The sequence below is a fragment of the Coregonus lavaretus genome (genome assembly GCF_964263955.1).
Source record: "Coregonus lavaretus genome assembly, chromosome: 5".
NCBI classification, from domain to species: domain Eukaryota; kingdom Metazoa; phylum Chordata; class Actinopteri; order Salmoniformes; family Salmonidae; genus Coregonus; species Coregonus lavaretus.
The window spans coordinates 64,157,902-64,175,246 of record NC_139992.1 but is presented as its reverse complement, the minus strand read 5'-3'; the positions used below and the strand labels follow the sequence as shown (position 1 = coordinate 64,175,246).

General features: G+C 42.4%; 1 protein-coding gene across 4 annotated transcripts in view; it reads left to right on the top strand.

Annotated features, from left to right (window-relative positions):
• Window positions 1–17,345, top strand: part of LOC311130047 (kalirin-like) — a gene marked incomplete at both ends in the record, with an annotated part of 358,304 nt that overhangs the window by 279,191 nt on the left and 61,768 nt on the right. For all 4 annotated transcript variants that reach the window (XM_084162671.1, XM_084162670.1, XM_084162669.1 and 1 more), the window contains one exon: window positions 5,124–5,370. In XM_084162671.1, the coding sequence (XP_084018797.1) occupies window positions 5,124–5,370 (247 nt within the window). The remainder of the gene's footprint in view (window positions 1–5,123; window positions 5,371–17,345) is intronic.

Sequence of the window (17,345 nt, the reverse complement as noted above, 5' to 3'; positions counted from 1 at the left end):
TGAAAACATCATGACTGGTTGTGTTTATGCCACGTTAAAAGGTAATACATGATTAAAGTTATATGACAAATCTTTACTGGGCTGACAGAGATCATACTAAATTAATAGGGAGTCTATATCTAATTCTATGATGAGACCCATAAAAAATGTAGTAGGTCCTGTACCAGTAAGAAATCAAATCTACTTTCTCCCCTGGGGAGTAGGGTGAAGTTGCCCCTAGACAGTGGTGTGAAGTACTTAAGTAGTTTTTTGAGGTATCTGTACTTTACTATTTATATTTTTGACAACTTTTACTTTTACTTCTCTACATTCCTAAAGAAAATATTGTGCTTTTTACTCCATAGATTTTCCCTGACAACCCAAAGTACTCGTTCCATTTTGAATGCTTAGCAGCACAGGAATATTGTGAAATCCACGCACTTATCAAGAGAACACGTGGTCATCCCTACTATTTTTTAATTGGGTACTTTTTCCACCACTGCCCCTAGATGGTTTCTAGGGTCAGTTTTGCATTTCCCCACTAATGGTTAAGGTTAGGATTGGGGGAATTGAAACTGATCCTAGATCTCTACCTAAAGGTAAACTTTACCCCAGAGATTTCTGTTGACTCTGTGAACTCTGTCCTATTATGCACTGGGTGTGAACTGCCATGATAACAGGGAACACGAAATAAGCACACTTTCGGTGGTAGCATTTGGACATGAGTCATGCCTCTTATCAGTGCTGTGGGCATATTAGTCAGCTTATTGTGAGAAGCTGAGAGGTGTGTATTAGATTCTGCAGTCAGGCAGATTTATCATTGAACTCTGTGGGCCGGTTTCCCGGTATCACGCCCTGACTCTGGGCGTGACTCTTATTTGTTGAGCCAGGGTGTGATTTTCTATGTTTGTGATCTAGGTTTTCTAGATCTATGTTGGCCGGTGTGGTTCCCAATCAGAGGCAGCTGTCGCTCGTTGTCTCTGATTGGGGACCATACTTAGGCAGCCTATTGGCACTAGTGGGTTGTGGGATCTTGTTCCGTGAAAGGTATGTTGTTTGTGTCTACCTTGGACTTCACGTTTTGTCGTTGTGTTTATTAAGTTTAAATAAACATGTATGCATATCACGCTGCGCCTTGGTCTGACCCGTCGATGAACGAACGTGACACCCGGACACAAATTAAGCCTATTCTTGGACTAAAACCCTATTTCAATAAATACTTTCCATTGAGCATGCTTTAAAAATATATACAGTGCATTCGGAAAGTATTCAGACCCCTTGACTTTTTCCACATTTTGTTTCTTTACAGCCAAATTCCAAAATGTATTACATAATTTTTTCCCCTCATCAATCTACACACAATACCCCATAATGTCAAAACAAAAACAGGTTTTTAGAAATGTTTGCAAATGTATTAAAAATGAAAACTGAGATATTACATTTACATAAGTATTCAGACCCTTTACTCAGTACTTTGTTGAAGCACCTTTGGCAGCGATTACAGCCTCAAGCCTTCTTGGGTATGACGCTACAAGCTACCTGTCTTTGGGGAGTTTCTGCCATTCTTCTCTGCAGATCCTCTCAAGCTCTGTCAGGTTGGATGGGGAGCGTCGCAGCACAGCAATTTTCAGGTCACTCCAGAAATGTTTGATCTGGTTCAAATCCGGGCTCTGGCTGGGCCACTCAAGGAAAATCAGAGACTTGTCCCGAAGCCACTCCTGTGTTGTCTTGGCTGTGTGCTTAGGGTCTTTGTCCTGTTGGAAGGTGAACCTTCGCCCAAGTCTGAGGTCCTGAGCGCTCTGGAGCAGGTTTTCATCAAGTGATCTCTCTGCACTTTGCTCCATTAATCTTTCCCTTGATCCTGACTAGTCTCCTAGTCCCTGTCGCTGAAAAACATCCCCACAGCATGATTCTGCCACCACCATGCTTCACTGTAGGGATGGTGCCAGGTTTCCTCCAGACGTGACGCTTGGCATTCAGGCCAAAGAGTTCAATCTTGGTTGCATCAGACAAGATAATCTTGTTTCTCATGGTCTGAGAGTCCTTTAGGTGCCTTTTGGCAAACTCCAAGCGGGCTGTCATGTGCCTTTTACTGAGTAGTGGCTTCCGTCTGGGAAGATAGGAATAGTCTTGGTGGTTCCAAACTTTTTCTATTTAAGAATGATGGAAGCCACTGTGTTCTTGGGGACCTTCAATGCTGCAGACATTTTTTGGTACCCTTCCCCAGATCTGTACCTCAACACAATCCTATCTCGGAGCTCTACGGACAATTCCTTAGACCTCATGGCTTGGTTTCTGCTCTGACATGCACTGTCAACTGTGGGACCTGTGGGACCTTATATAGACAGGTGTGGGTCTTTCCAAATCATGTCCAATCAATTTAATTTACAACAGGTGGACTCCAATGAAGTTGTAGAAACATCTCAAGGATGATCAATGGAAACAGGATGCACCTGAGCTCAATTTCGAGTCTCATAGCAAAGGGTCTGAATTATTATGTAAATAAGGTATTTCTTATTTTTTATTCATTCTAAAAACCTGTTTTCGCTTTGTCATTATGGGGTATTGTATGTAGGTTGATGAGGATAATTGTTTATTTAATCAATTTTAGAATAAGGTTGTAAAGTAACAAAATGTGGAAAAAGTCAAGGGGTCTGAATACTTTCCGAATGCACTGTATATCAGTGTCTGGGAAACTGGCACTGTGTTTTTTTGTTATAGACAATTGTGTACAAGACTAAGCATTTTTCCCTTGAAAACATTCTGTGTATGCCTTGTCCATGTAACTTAACTGGGGCTTACAGTGAGAATTCTAATAATAGTGAGCTCTTTAATGAAGCACATGTTTCGGCTCAGTGGTCCTCAGTGGTCAGAAATGGGAATATGGGAATAGAGCTGGAAACAATGTAGGCCTGATGATGCTTCCAGAAAGCTGTTGAAATACAGTGAGATCCAGAAGTATTGGGACAGTGACACATTTGTTGTTGTTTTGGCTCTGTACTCCAATTAAATTACAGTACTTTTTGTACATTTTAGGTCCGTCTATCTTTCTCAATCATCATTATTCACGATTCATTCAGGATTATCCATAATCATGGTAACAGCCACATTAATGTAGAAGTGTTTAGAATCTATTCTTATTGACAATAAAAGTGACTCCAAAATAACACAATTTACCATTAATTTCTATTGGGCACAAAATAATCTGAAAAACAGCCAAAACAAACAGAAAATGCATCCAACAAGTTTGTAGAGTCAGAAGTTTGATGTATTCATTGTGTGCTATTAATATGGGACCTGAGTAGAGCGTCTAAGCTGAGTAGAGCGTCTGAGCAGATGAGGAAGTGTTGAGTTGACTGTAAGTGACAGCCTGAGGATTGATCCTATCCTATTTTCATTTCCCAAGGTGCAAGGTGGGAGATTTACTGACTTCCAATTGGCTGCTAGCTTGATGATGATTGTGAAACCAGAGATAATCTTCCTCAGCCAGAGAACATTAATAATCATAGAGGACTAGGGATTTCCTCATAACTGGGAGACTGCAGTCATTTATGACTCTCATCGATCAAACTGGTATAGTGCTACAACCGTTTCCTCATGTAGCGTTCCCATAGTTCCATCCCAAATGGCACCCTATTCCCTACATAGTGCACTACTTTTGACCAGAGCTCTATGGGCCCTGATCAAAAGGGGTCGCTATTTTGAGACTCAGCCATAATCACCAGACAACCATGAGATATAGCCTAAATGTGTCCGTTTATTACCACACTTCACTAACATACTCATACCATCCAGTTGAGTCATTTAGTGGGTGTAAACATGAGCAGGTTGACGTTTATTGGCATGAGTCTTGCCCTGGAGGCAGAACTGAGCGATTTCCACTAGATGTGCCAGCTGCAAAGTCAAATTTGGCTATATTGTAAAGATTCATGAAAACTAAAATTAGCTTTTTGGTCTTAATTTAAGGTTAGGCATTAGGGTTAGCAGTGTGGTTAGGGTTTAGGTTAGGGTAAGGTTTAAATTCAGATTTTAGGACTTTGCGGCTGTGCCAGCTAGTGATCACTCTGCAGAGCTGCCTCCAGAACAAGATTAGTGACGAACACGGCTAACCTGCTAAATATGACATCATGACCTCTCTCCAGAAACTAAATTGATCTCTGATACTGATAATGAGTTAATGATGAGGTCAGCTGTGTTGAACTGATACACTCCCCTACGTATTTATTTGGACAGAGAAGCTAAAATGTTTAATTTGGCGCTATACTCCAGCATTTTGGATTTGAGATCAAATGTTTTATATGAGGTGACAGTACAGAATGTCTGGGTATTAGGGTATTATTATACATATCTGTTTTACCGTAGAAATGAAATCACTTTATGTATCTAGTCCCCCCACTTGAAGGTATAAGTATTTGGACAAATTCCCTTATAGTGTATTAAATATAGTCAAAGGTTTAGTATTTGGTCCCATATTTCTAGTATGCAATGACTACATCAAGCTTGTGACTCTACACATTTGTTGGATGCATTTGCAGTTTGTTTTGGTTGGGTTTCTGCTATGTTGTGCCCAATAGAAATGAATGGTAAATAATGTATTGTGTCATTTTGGAGTTACTTTTATTGTAAATAAGAATTTAATATGTTTCTGAACACTACATTAATGTGGATGCTACCATGATTACGGATAACCATGAATGAATTGTGAATAATGATGAGTTAGAAAGTTAGAGGATTAAATATCATACCCCAAAAAAAATTCTAACCTCCCCTGTTTATGGTAATGCTGAGAGGTTAGTATGTTTTGGGGGGCATGATCTTTGTGCATCTAACTTTCTCACTCATCATTATTCACGATTCATTCATAATTATCTGTAATGATTATCATTGGCTGTCCCACATGGCACCCTATTCCCTGGAATGCTCACAGCTCAAGTTCCAGTGTAGGTCAAGCCCTGTGGGGTTATGACAGTGAGGTGTATTCAGATATTAGTTTAATGGAGTGCTATGGGCATATGCATAACAACAACATGAGCTGTGAGCTTTCTTTCCTTTTCTCTGCAATGATATAGTATTATTTGTGCGAAAGACCAGCCTTGTTTAAAGACTATATAACTCACTATTCTCTCACTCTGTCTCTCTCTCAGCTCTCCGGAGGCTGTGAGTTGACGGTGGTGCTGCAGGACTTCACAGCGGGTTGTTCGAGCGAGCTCAGCCTCCAGACGGGTCAGACTGTGGAGTTGCTGGAGAGGCCCAGTGACCGCTCTGGCTGGTGTCTGGTGCGAACCACCGACCGTAGCCCCCCTCAGGAGGGCCTGGTGCCCAGCTCGGCCCTCTGTATCTCCCACTCCCGCAGCAGCGTGGAGATGGAGTGCTTCTTCCCCACAGGGAAAGGTAAGGGCATCACCCATTTTACTGTTGAATAAAGAAGGAAAGATATACTAGTAGATCTTTATAAAATGAAGGTGATCTTTGGTGAAGGGGTTAATTGGTCAAACAAGAAGGACCAAGGCACTGTTTGTAAAAGTACAATGCATTTAATGTGATGGCATGTTCAATAGAACAAAATCTTAAGATTGTCTTGGTCCTCCTTGTTTTAAATAAAATATGTTACTGTTGTTTTATTTGGTAGCATGTTAATGCCACTATATTTTGTATCTCTCATTCAAAGTTTAGAGCTGTGGAAAGATTTGATATGAATAAACCAGCAGCAAATGTTTACAATTGTTTCACCTGCTACTGGCACTGCATGATTTTTCAGAACTTGGAAGCATTTTGTTTCCAGACAACTCAACATGTCCTAGTCCTACCTGTAGAGGGAGGTGTTGGTTGTCACTAGGATTCGAGGCAGATTGGTCATTTGACAGCTAGGGGAACATTTTGCCTCTGAAGAGCACTTGACATTTTACCTCGGTACAATATCCTTCTCCACTTAGATCACTCAGAAAGGTTTTAGGTATGATGGCGGCATTTCTCTCAAATAGTTTTCAGCTCCATGCCTGCACATGCTGCTCACACTCCGTGATAGTAGCTAATGCCTCCCTGCTTTCCAGTTATGACTTTCATGGAGTCTCTGTCTAGCATCGTATAACATTTTGAATAGGGAATTGTAATTAGATTGAGCACACCATGAAGCACTTGAAAGTAAAATAGGAGAGTATATATCAATGTATTTTCTGATGTAGTGTCGAAAGGTGGTAGTGTTGACACTTGTCATGTAACTTTAATTTAATTGCTGAATTGACTCAAACGTACAGGTATCCATTGTTCTAATGAAACGTTAGTTAAATAGAGATAGCATACCACAGAAGTTTATAGAGTTGAACTTAGGGATCACTATGTGTCACATTTAACCCAACCATGAGCACCATTATGCTCTTTCGAACACAGCCCATCCATAGCAACTTAGCAAAGGAGCATTGTGGTTGGCCGTAGGGATTTCTTCTAGTTAGAAAATAAAATAAAATTGTATTTGTCACATGCTTCGTAAACAACAGGTGTAAGTCAAATGCTTACTTGCGGGTCCTTTTCCAACAATGCAGTGTTAAAGATCTAGAAGTTGCCCTAATGCCGATTGAGTCTGCTTTTGTTGACAGTTGTAACAGAGCCTGTGTGTTTTCTAGGAGTCCATGTTGTGAATTGACCGGCTATTGTGAGCCGCCTCAGTTGGTCTCTGATGAACCTCTTGTTATTGTCCATAGGAGCTTCCTTTGTCTCCTAGCCCTCATTTCCTTTGTTTTGCGGATTTGGACCTAAAACATCCCTTGTTCCTATTCTGAGACGCAGTGGACACCCTCGCTTCCTGTGCTTCCTTAGAACTACAGGGAGAAAGAAGGACGTTTGTGAAAATAGGTTATTTTTTTAATAGAGTTTATGGTAGTGTTTGTTGATTGAGTAGCACAGTGATACCACAATGTTTAAGATAATACAGTTTGCAGAGCACTGTTAGGTTCTTCAAATCCATTACATCCAAGTTAGTCATTTTGCATTTTACAGTGCCTTCAGAAAGTATTCACACCCCTTGACATTTTCCACATTTTGTTGTATTACAGCCTGAATTCAAAAGTGATTAAATATATTTATTTTCTAACCCATCTACACACAATACCCCATAATGACAAAGTTTTTGGGCACATTTATTGAAAATGAAATACAGAAATATCTCAATTACGTAAGTATTCACACCCCTGAGTCAATATTTTGTAGAAGCACCTTTGGTGGCAATTACAGCTTTGAGTCGTATTGGGTATGTCTGTATCAGCTTTGCACATCTGGATTTGGGGATTTTCTCCCATTCTTCCTTGCAGATCTTCTCAAGCTCTGTTAAGTTAGGAGTGGCGGTGAACAGCAATCTTCAAGTCTTTCCACAGATTTTCAATGTGATTCAAGTTTGGGCTTTGGCTCAAGGACTTTCACATTCTTGTTCTGAAGCCATTCCAGAGTTGCTTTAGCTGTGTGCTTGGGGTTATTATCCTGTTGGAACGTATATCTTCGCCCCAGTCCAAGGTCATTTGCACTCTGAAGCAGGTTCTCATCAAGGATTTGTATTTGGTCCATTCATTGTTCCCTCTATCTTTACCAGTCTCCCTGCCGCTGAAAAGTATCCCCATAGCATGATACTACCACCACCATGCTTCACGGTAGGGATGGTGTTAGACGGGTGATGAGCTGCGCCTGGTTTTCTCTAGACATTGGGCTTTGCATTCAGTCTCATCAGACCAGAGTCTTTCACATGCTTTTTTGCAAACTCCAGGTGTGCTGTCCTGTGCCTTTTTCTCAGGAGTGGCTTCCGTCTGGCCACTCTCCCATAAAGCCCAGATTGGTGAATTGCTGTAGAGACTGTTGTCCTTCTGGCAGGTTCTACCATCTCAGCCAAGGAACTTTGTAGATCTGTCAGAGTGGTCATTGGGTTTTGGTCACCTCCACGACCAAGGTCCTTCTTGCCCGTTTGCTCAGTTTGGTCGGACGGCCAGCTCTAGGCAGAGTCTGGGTAGTTCCATATTTGTTCAATTTCCCAATGATGGAAACCACTCTATTCTTGGAAACTTTCAACACTCTAGAAATGTTTTTATACCCTTCCCCAGATATACTGTATGCCTCTGTATCTATGGAGAGTTCCTTGGACTTCATGGTATAATTTCTGCTCTGACATGCACTGTCAACTGTGGGACCTTATAGACAGGTGTGTTTCTTTCTAAATCATGTCCAAACAATTGAATTGGCCACAGGCGACACCATTTTGTATACATCTGGCCCTTCATTGGACACTGTGTTAACAAACCTCCAAACGAGCTTCAATGCCATACAACACTCCTTCAGTAGCCTCCAACTGCTCTTAAACACTAGTAAAACTAAATACATGCTCTTCAATCGAACGCTGCTGGCACCCGCCCACCCGACTAGAATCACTACTCTCGACGGGTCTGACCTAGAGTATGTGGACAATTACAAATACCTAGGTGTCTGGTTAGACTGTAAACTCTCCTTCCAGACTCACATTAAGAATCTCCAATACAAAGTTAAATCTAGAATTGGCTTTCTATTTCGCAACAAAGCCTCCTTCACTCATGCTGCCAAACATGCCCTCGTGAAACTGACTATCCTACCGATCCTTGACTTCGGCGATGTCATTTATAAAATAGCCTCCAACACTCTACTCAGCAAATTGGACTCACAGTGCCATCCGTTTTGTCTCCAAAGCCCCATACACTACACACCACTGTGACCTGTACGCTCTTGTTGGCTGGTCCTCACTACATATTCGTCGCCAAACCCACTGGCTCCAGGCCATCTATAAATCACTGCTAGGCAAATCCCCGCCTTATCTTAGCTCATTGGTCACCATAGCAACACCCACCCGTAGTATGCGCTCCAGCAGGTATATCTCACTGGTCATCCCCAAAGCCAACACCTCCTTTGGCCGCCATTCCTTCCAGTTCTCTGCTGCCAATGACTGGAACGAATTGCAAAAATCTCTGAAGCTGGAGACACTTATCTCCCTCACTAACTTTAAGCATCAGTTGTCAGAGCACCTTACCGATCACTGCACCTGTACACAGCCCATCTGAAATTAGCCCACCCAACTACCTCATCCCTATATTGTTATTTATTTTTGCTCATTTGCACCCCAGTATCTCTATTTGCACATCATCTCTTGCACATCTATCATTCCAGTGTTAATACTAATTGTAATTATTTTGCACTATAGCCTATTTATTGCCTTACCTCCATAACTTGCTACATTTGCACACACTGTATATATATTTTCTGTTGTATTTTTGACTTTGTTTTGTTTACCCCATATGTAACTCTGTGTTGTTGTTTTTATTGCACTGCTTTGCTTTATCTTGGCCAGGTCGCAGTTGTAAATGAGAACTTGTTCTCAACTGGCTTACCTGGTTAAATAAAGGTGAAATAAAATAAAAAAATTAAAAGGTGTACTCCAATCAAGTTGTAGTGACATCTCAAGGATGATCAAAGGAAATTGGATGCACCTGAGCTCAATTTGGAGTGTTAAAGCAAAGGGGTGTGAATCATTTTCTATCTCTGGACCAGCCACCAGATTCCCCAGTTTATTACATAATGAAACCTTGACACGCTATAAAGTATATAATAATATAACTTATTGAAAAAACTTTTACCCTAGTTCCTCCCCTTCTGCAGTTTCCTCATTTTTAAAAATAGCATCCTAGCAGTTGGCAATGACTCTTTGTTTAAAAAATGATGAAATTTGTTTATGGGGAGGTGAGCCTTTGCTACAATGGTGTCCAGCCACAGTTTTCCTGGTCTGTGTCCCAAATGCTACCCTATTGTCTACATAGGGTGCCATTTGGGACGCAAACCCGGGCTCCAATGGGTATGTTTGCAAAAGCCTTGTCTTTGTTAAAACTGAAACAATAGACCTTCTCAATATTTATTTAATGTAATGTATGTTACATTCCAGAACTTGCCTTGTCGGGTATGAACTTTTCCACCACAATAAGGAAATTCCCATTATTGTGGCCTCGTAGATAGAGTACTTAGTTTTTCCCACACTCACACATTTTCTTTAATTTTCTCTGAAACATTCTCACATTTACAACAGAACTGTTATCTTGTCAGAGAAATAATCTCTCATCACAAACCTCATGTAGGGTTACGTGTTTTTGCATATCTATCTATGGCCGTACAAAGTTCAAGGAAGTAAGCAAGATCAATGATAAGGTGTGTTGTTGTCGTGTCACCAGCAGTGGCGGTCAGTGCCATTTAAGATGAGGAGGACAATTTTTTTTCATGAGCATGTCCTTATTTCTATTACAGCATATTGGATGACTGTCATTCAAATTCAATTCACCCAGTTCAATGTAACAGCGATAGGTTTATTTCCCTATACCCATCATGAGGTTGCTACAACCTAGTCTATGAATGAAAGTTTACAACGTAGGTGCACACAGGTTGAGAGACAAATTTGAGGTGACAGTGACACATGGACAGACAATGACATTCAATACCGCCTTGCATACTCTTGCCTGCATCTAGCTTATATAGGATGTAATCATTAGTCCAACAGTTGCAAATGAGAGTTTCTATTGGACAAATTCAAGTATGTTTATCCCCGTTTTGTTCCGTTTGCTTCCGTTTAAGAAACGTTTTTCAACAGAATCGGCGGAATGAATACACCCCTGATCATGCATAAACACACAGCCACGTTGTATTCCTTCTCGCATCCATGTGCTCTCCTCCTCTGTGCACAACACATCAGTTGTATGTGACCAGGCTAAAAAACCTTTCCAAGCCAAACCGCTACACATAGCCTACATCGTTGTCACCACATGAGCTAAAGTAATGTCATAGTCAGCATGGCTAATAGAACTAACGTGTTAGTAAACACGCTACAATCATGCAGTAACGTTACAGTGTACAGTCAGTAAGCAGTTACACCGGCGGGCCCCGGTGGAAATAAATTAGTAAAACCAAAAGCTTACCTTGACTTGGAAGAGTTTCAGTGTTGTGTTGGATAGTAATAGCCAGCTAGCTAATATAGCATCCCGCTGTTTGAGCAGGGTGTTTCAGTAGGTTAAACTAACTAGCTGCATTTGCTAGCCTTGTAATTGAAACTGAAAGTGAAAAAAAATGACAATCTCTCTCTCTATATATATTTCTCTCTTCCTTCTCCTTCATTTTGGAAGAAATTAATTTGTTCAAAACTGTTCAACTATTGTCTTTCTCTCTATTTGAGTCAACTACTCACCACATTTTATGCACTGCAGTGCTAGCTAGCTGTATCTTATGCTTTCAGTACTAGATTAATTATCGGATCCTTTGATTGGGTGGACAACATGTCAGTTCATGCTGCAAGAGCTCTGATAGGTTGGAGGACATCCTCCAGGAGTTGTCATAATTACTGTGTAAGTTTTTTATTTAATTTTATTTCACCTTTATTTAACCAGGTAAGCCAGTTGAGAAGAAGTTCTCATTTACAACTACGACCTGGCCAAGATAAAGCAAAGCAGTGCGATAAAAACAACAAACACAGAGTTACATATGGAATAAACAATACGTACAGTCAATAACACTATAGAAAATATATATATATATACAGTGTGTGCAAATGTAGTAAGTTATGGAGTGAAGGCAATAAATAGGCCATAGTGCAAAATACAAGTACATTTTACACTTTAGTCATTTAGCAGACGCTCTAATCCAGAGCGATTTACAGTTAGTGAGTGCATACGTTTTTTCATACTAAATTACAATTTAGTATTAACACTGGAGTGATAGATGTGCAGAAGATGATGTGCAAATAGAGATACTGGGGTGCAAATGAGCAAAATAAATAACAATGTAAATAACAATATGGGGATGAAGTAGTTGGGTGGGCTAATTACAGATGGGCTGTGTACAGGTGCAGTGATCGGTAAGCTGCTCTGACAACTGATGCTTAAAGATAGTGAGGGAGATAAGTGTCTCCAGCTTCAGAGATTTTTGCAGTTCGTTCCAGTCATTTGCAGCAGAGAACTGGAAGGAATGGTGGCCAAAGGAGGTGTTGGCTTTGGGGATGACCAGTGTGATATACCTGCTGGAACGCATACTACGGGTGGGTGTTGCTATGGTGACCAATGAGCTGAGATATGGCAGGGATTTGCCTAGAAGAGATTTATAGATGACCTGGAGCCAGTGGGTTTGGCGACAAATATGTAGTGAGGGCCAGCTAACGAGAGCGTACAGGTCACAATGGTGGGTAGTATATGGGGCTTTGGTGACAAAACGGATGGCACTGTGATAGACTACATCCAATTTGCTGAGTACAGTGTTGGAAACTATTTTGTAAATGACATCGCCGAAGTCAAGGATCGGTAGGATAGTCCGTTTTACGAGGGCATGTTTAGCAGCATGAGTGAAGGAGGCTTTGTTGCAAAATAGGAAGCCGATTCTAGATTTAACTTTGTATTGGAGATGCTTAATGTGAGTCTGGAAGGAGATATTACGGTCTAACCAGATGGTGTCGTCTGCGTAGAGGTGGATCTGAGCGTCACCAGCAGCAAGAGCGACATCATTGATATACACAGAGAATAGAGTCGGCCCAAGAATTGAACCCTGTGGTACCCCCATAGAGACTGCCAGAGGTCCAGACAACAGGCCCTCCGATTTGACACATTGAACTCTATCTGAGAAGTAGTTGGAGAACCAGGCGAGGCAGTCATTTGAGAAACCAAGGCTATTAAGTCTGCCAATAAGATTGCGGTGATTGACAGAGTCAAAACCTTGGCCAGGTCGATAAAGACGGCTGCACAGTACTGTCTTTTATCGATCGCGGTTATTATATCGTTTAGGACCTTGAGCATGGCTGAGGTGCACCCATGACCAGCTCGGAAACCAGATTGCATACCGGAGAAGGTACGGTGGGTTTCGAAATGGTCGGTGATCTGTTTGTTAACTTGGCTTTGAAATATTTTCGAAAGGCAGGGCAGGATGGATATAGGTCTGTAACAGTTTGGATCTAGAGTGTCACCCATTTGAAGAGGGGGATGACCGCGGCAGCTTTCCAATCTCTGGGGATCTCAGACGATACGAAAGAGAGGTTGAACAGGCTAGTAATAGGGGTTGCGACAATTTCGGCAGCTAATTTTAGAAAGAAAGGGTCCAGATTGTCTAGCCCAGCTGATTTGTAGGGTTCCAGATTTTGCAGCTCTTTCAGGACATCAGCTATCTGAATTTGGGTGAAGGAGAAGTGGGTGGGGGGCATGGGCAAGTTGCAGCGGAGGGTGCAGAGCTGGTGGCCGGGGTAGGGGTAGCCAGGTGGAAAGCATGGCCAGCCGTAGCAAAATGCTTATTGAAATTCTCGATTAACGTAGATTTATCAGTGGTGACAGTGTTTCCTAGCCTCAGTGCAGTGGGTAGCTGGGAGGAGGTGCTCTTATTCTCCATGGACTTTACAGTGTCCCAAAACTTTTTTGGAGTTAATGCTACAGGATGTACATTTCTGTTTGAAAAAGCTAGCCTTTGCTTTCCTAACTGATTGTGTATATTGGTTCCTGACTTCCCTGAAAAGCTGCATATCGCGGGGGCTGTTCGATGCTAATGCAGTACGCCACAGGATGTTTTTGTGCTGGTCAAGGGCAGTCAAGTCTGGGGTGAACCAGGGGCTATATCTGTTCTTAGTTCTGAATTTTTTGAATGGGGCATGCTTATTTAAGATGGAGAGGAAAGCACTTTTGAAGAACATCCAGGCATCCTCTACTGACGGAATGTGGTGAATATCCATCCAGGATACCCGGGCCTGGTCAATTAGAAAGGCCTGCTCACTAAGCATATCCCAGTTTAGGTCACCAAGCAGGACTCTGAGGATAGATGGGGGGCAAGCAATTCACATATGGTGTCCAGGGCACAACTGGGGGCTGAGTGGGGTCTGTAGCAAGCGGCAACAGTGAGAGACTTATTTCTGGAAAGGTGAATTTTAGAAGTAGAAGCTCAAACTGTTTGGGCACAGACCTGGATAGTATGATAGAGCTCTGCAGGCTATCTCTACAGTAGATTGCAACTCCTCCCCCTTTGGCAGTTCTATCTAGACGGAAAATGTTGTAATTCAGGATGGACATTTCTGATTTTTGGTGGCCTTCCTAAGCCAGGATTCAGACACTGCTAGAACATCAGGGTTGGCAGAGTGTGCTAACGCAGTGAATAACTCAAACTTGGGGAGGAGGCTTCTGATGTTAACATGCAAGAATCCAAGGCTTTTACGGTTACAGAAGTCAACAAATGATAGCGCTTGGGGAGTAGGAGTGAAACTGGGGGCTACAGGGCTTGGGTTAACCTCTATATCACCAGAGGAACAGAGGAGGAATAGAATAAGGATACGGCTAAAGGCTTTAAGAACTGGTCTTCTAGTGCGTTGGGTACAGAGAATAAAAGGGGCAGATTTCCGGGCGTTGTAGAATAGATTCAGGGCATTATGTACAGACAAGGATATGGAAGGATATGAGTACAGTGGAGATACACCTAAGCATTGGGTAACGATGAAAGAGGTAGCATCACTGGAGGTACCGATTGAGCCGGTCTCCGCGTGTATGGGGGTGCGACAAAGGAGCTCTCTGAGGCTGGTTGAGCGGGACTAGAGGTTCTACAGTGAAATAGTACAATAAGAACTAGCCCAAACAGCAATAGGCTAGGCATGTTGACATGGGAGAGAGGCATAAAATCACAGGTGTTATTCGAGAGGGCTAAGACAACAACTGGTAATGGCGACGAAAGTTTGGGCTGAGGCTATACAGATAAACAGGATAGGGTACCGTGTAAAGGAACAGTCCAGCAGGCATCAGTTGTGTAGCTGAGTGATCATAAGGTCCAGTGAACAGCAATAGCTACGTCCGGGAGCAGTTTGTAGACTGCTACAGCACAGGCGAGCAGGAGGCACGGCTGTTGATTGTGCGTGCTAGTGGGCCGGGGCTAGCAGATGGATCTTCGTGGTCGTCGCAATGGGAAGCCTGTTGAAACCACATCAGATGATTACGTCGGCAGACCAGTCGTGATGGATCGGCGGGGCTCCGTGTCGACACTAGGAAGTCCCGTCCGGTTGACAGAGAGGTAGATAGCCAGGAGATGGGCCTGGCTCAAGGCTAGCTCAAGGCTAACTGGTGCATTGGGACAGTGGTGAATTAGCCAACAACAGCCATTCGGTTGCAGCTAGCTAGTTGCGATGATCCGGTGTTAAGGTCAATTGATTCAGCGATTCCGGCAGAAAATCCGATATGCTCTGGGTCGATAGCACGCTGTGCAGAACGATAATTGTCCAGGCTAGAGCTGGCTGGTAGGTAGTGCAGGCCACGGACAGTGGTGAAGACCGTAAACGGTGGCTAATAGCAAGTAGCTAGTTAGCCGGCTAGCTGGCTAGTTTCAGCCGTAGGTTCTTGATAAAAATTAAGAAATAATAGAATACGTTCCACATTGGGTGAGGCGGGTTGCAGGAAAGTATATTTGGTTAAAGGATGGGAAGTGAGATAGAGAAATATATACGGAAAAAATACAAAAAACTAAAGAAACTGGCTATTTACACGAGGACAACAGAAAACACGACCACACTGCTACGCCATCATAGATTCCTAAGTCTATGGAAGGGGGAGAGAACCATGAGCCTCCTAGGTTTTGTATTGAAGTCAATGTACCCAGAGGAGGATGGAAGCTAGCCATCCTCCGGCAACATCATGGTGCTACCCTACAGAGTGCTGTTGAGGCTACTGTAGACCTTCTTTGCAAAATAGTGTGTTTTAATCAATTATTTGGTAACATGTGATTATATTTAGTATAGTTTTATTTAAAAAGAATAACTTTTTTAATGTTTTACCATTTTTATTTTTATTAAATTCACTGAGGAGGATGGTCCTCCCCTTCGTCCTCTGAGGAGCCTCCACTGGTCACCAGTGCATGTCATTAATGATAATCTAACTCAGACATTCTCTTCATATTTTTAAGGGAAGAATTGTCCTAACCCTAATAATATATTCATATTTAATCCAGTTTTTTTTTTGTTAGAGTTAGTGAGCGTGAGAGTTAGTGAGCTAGAGTTAGAATGAGTTAGAGCTATTTAGAGTAAGTTTTAGTTAGTTAAATGAAGGTTAGTTAAATGAAGGCCACCCAAACATGAGGCGTCCTGTCTCTGTGTATGTACAGTGCCTTTTTCCAAAATTGATTAAATTAATAAAAATCCTGAGCAATCTACACACAATACCCCATAAATAAAGAGACATTTTTGCAAATGTATAAAAAATATAAAACAGATATCTTATTTACATAAGTATTCAGACCCTTTGCTATGAGACTTGAAATTGAGCTCAGGTGCATCCTGTTTCCATTGATCATAGGCGGCAGGTAGCTTAGTGGTTAAGAGCATTGTGCCAGTAACCGAAAGGTCGCTGGTTCTAATCCCCGAGCCGACTAGGTGAAAAATCTGTCGATGTGCCCTTGAGCAAGGCACTTAACCCTAATTGCTCCTGTAAGTCGCTCTGGATAAGAGCGTCTGCTAAATGACCTATTTATTTATCATCCTTGAGATGTTTCTACAACTTGACTTGAATCCACCTGTGGTAAATTCAATTGATTGGACATAATTTGGAAAGGCACACACCTGTCTATATAAGGTCCCACAGTTGACAGTGCATGTCAGAGCAAAAACCAAGCCATGAGGTCGAAGGAATTGTCCGTAGAGCTCCGAGACAGGATTGTGCCAAGGCACAGATCTGGGGAAAGGTACCAAAACATTTCTACAGCATTGAAGGTCCCCAAGAACACAGTGGCCTCCATCATTCTTAAATAGGAAGAAGTTTGGAACCACCAAGACTCTTCCTAGAGCTGGCCGCCCGGCCAAACTGAGCAAATCGGGGGAGAAGGGCCTTGGTCAGGGAGGTGACCATGAACCCGATGGTCACTCTGACAGAGCTCTAGAGTTCCTCTGTGGAGATGGGAGAACCTTCCAGAAGGACAACCTTCTCTGCAGCACTCCACCAATCAGGCCTTTATGGTAGAGTAGCCAGATGGAAGCCACTCCTCAGTAAAAGGCACATGACAGCCCGCTTGGAGTTTGCCAAAAAGGCACCTAAAGAGTCTCAGACCATGAGAAACAAAATTCTCTGGTCTGATGAAACCAAGATTGAACTCTTTGGTCTGAATGCCAAGCGTCACATCTGGAGGAAACCTGGCACCATCTTTACGGTGAAGCATTGTGGTGGCTTCATCATGCTGTGGGGATGTTTTTCAGCGACAAGGACTGGGAGACCAGTCAGGATCGAGGCAAAGATGAACAGAGCAAAGTACAGAGATCCTTGATGAAAACCTGCTCCAGAGCGCTCAGGACCTCAGACTGGGGCGAGGTTCACCTTCCAACAGGACAACAACCC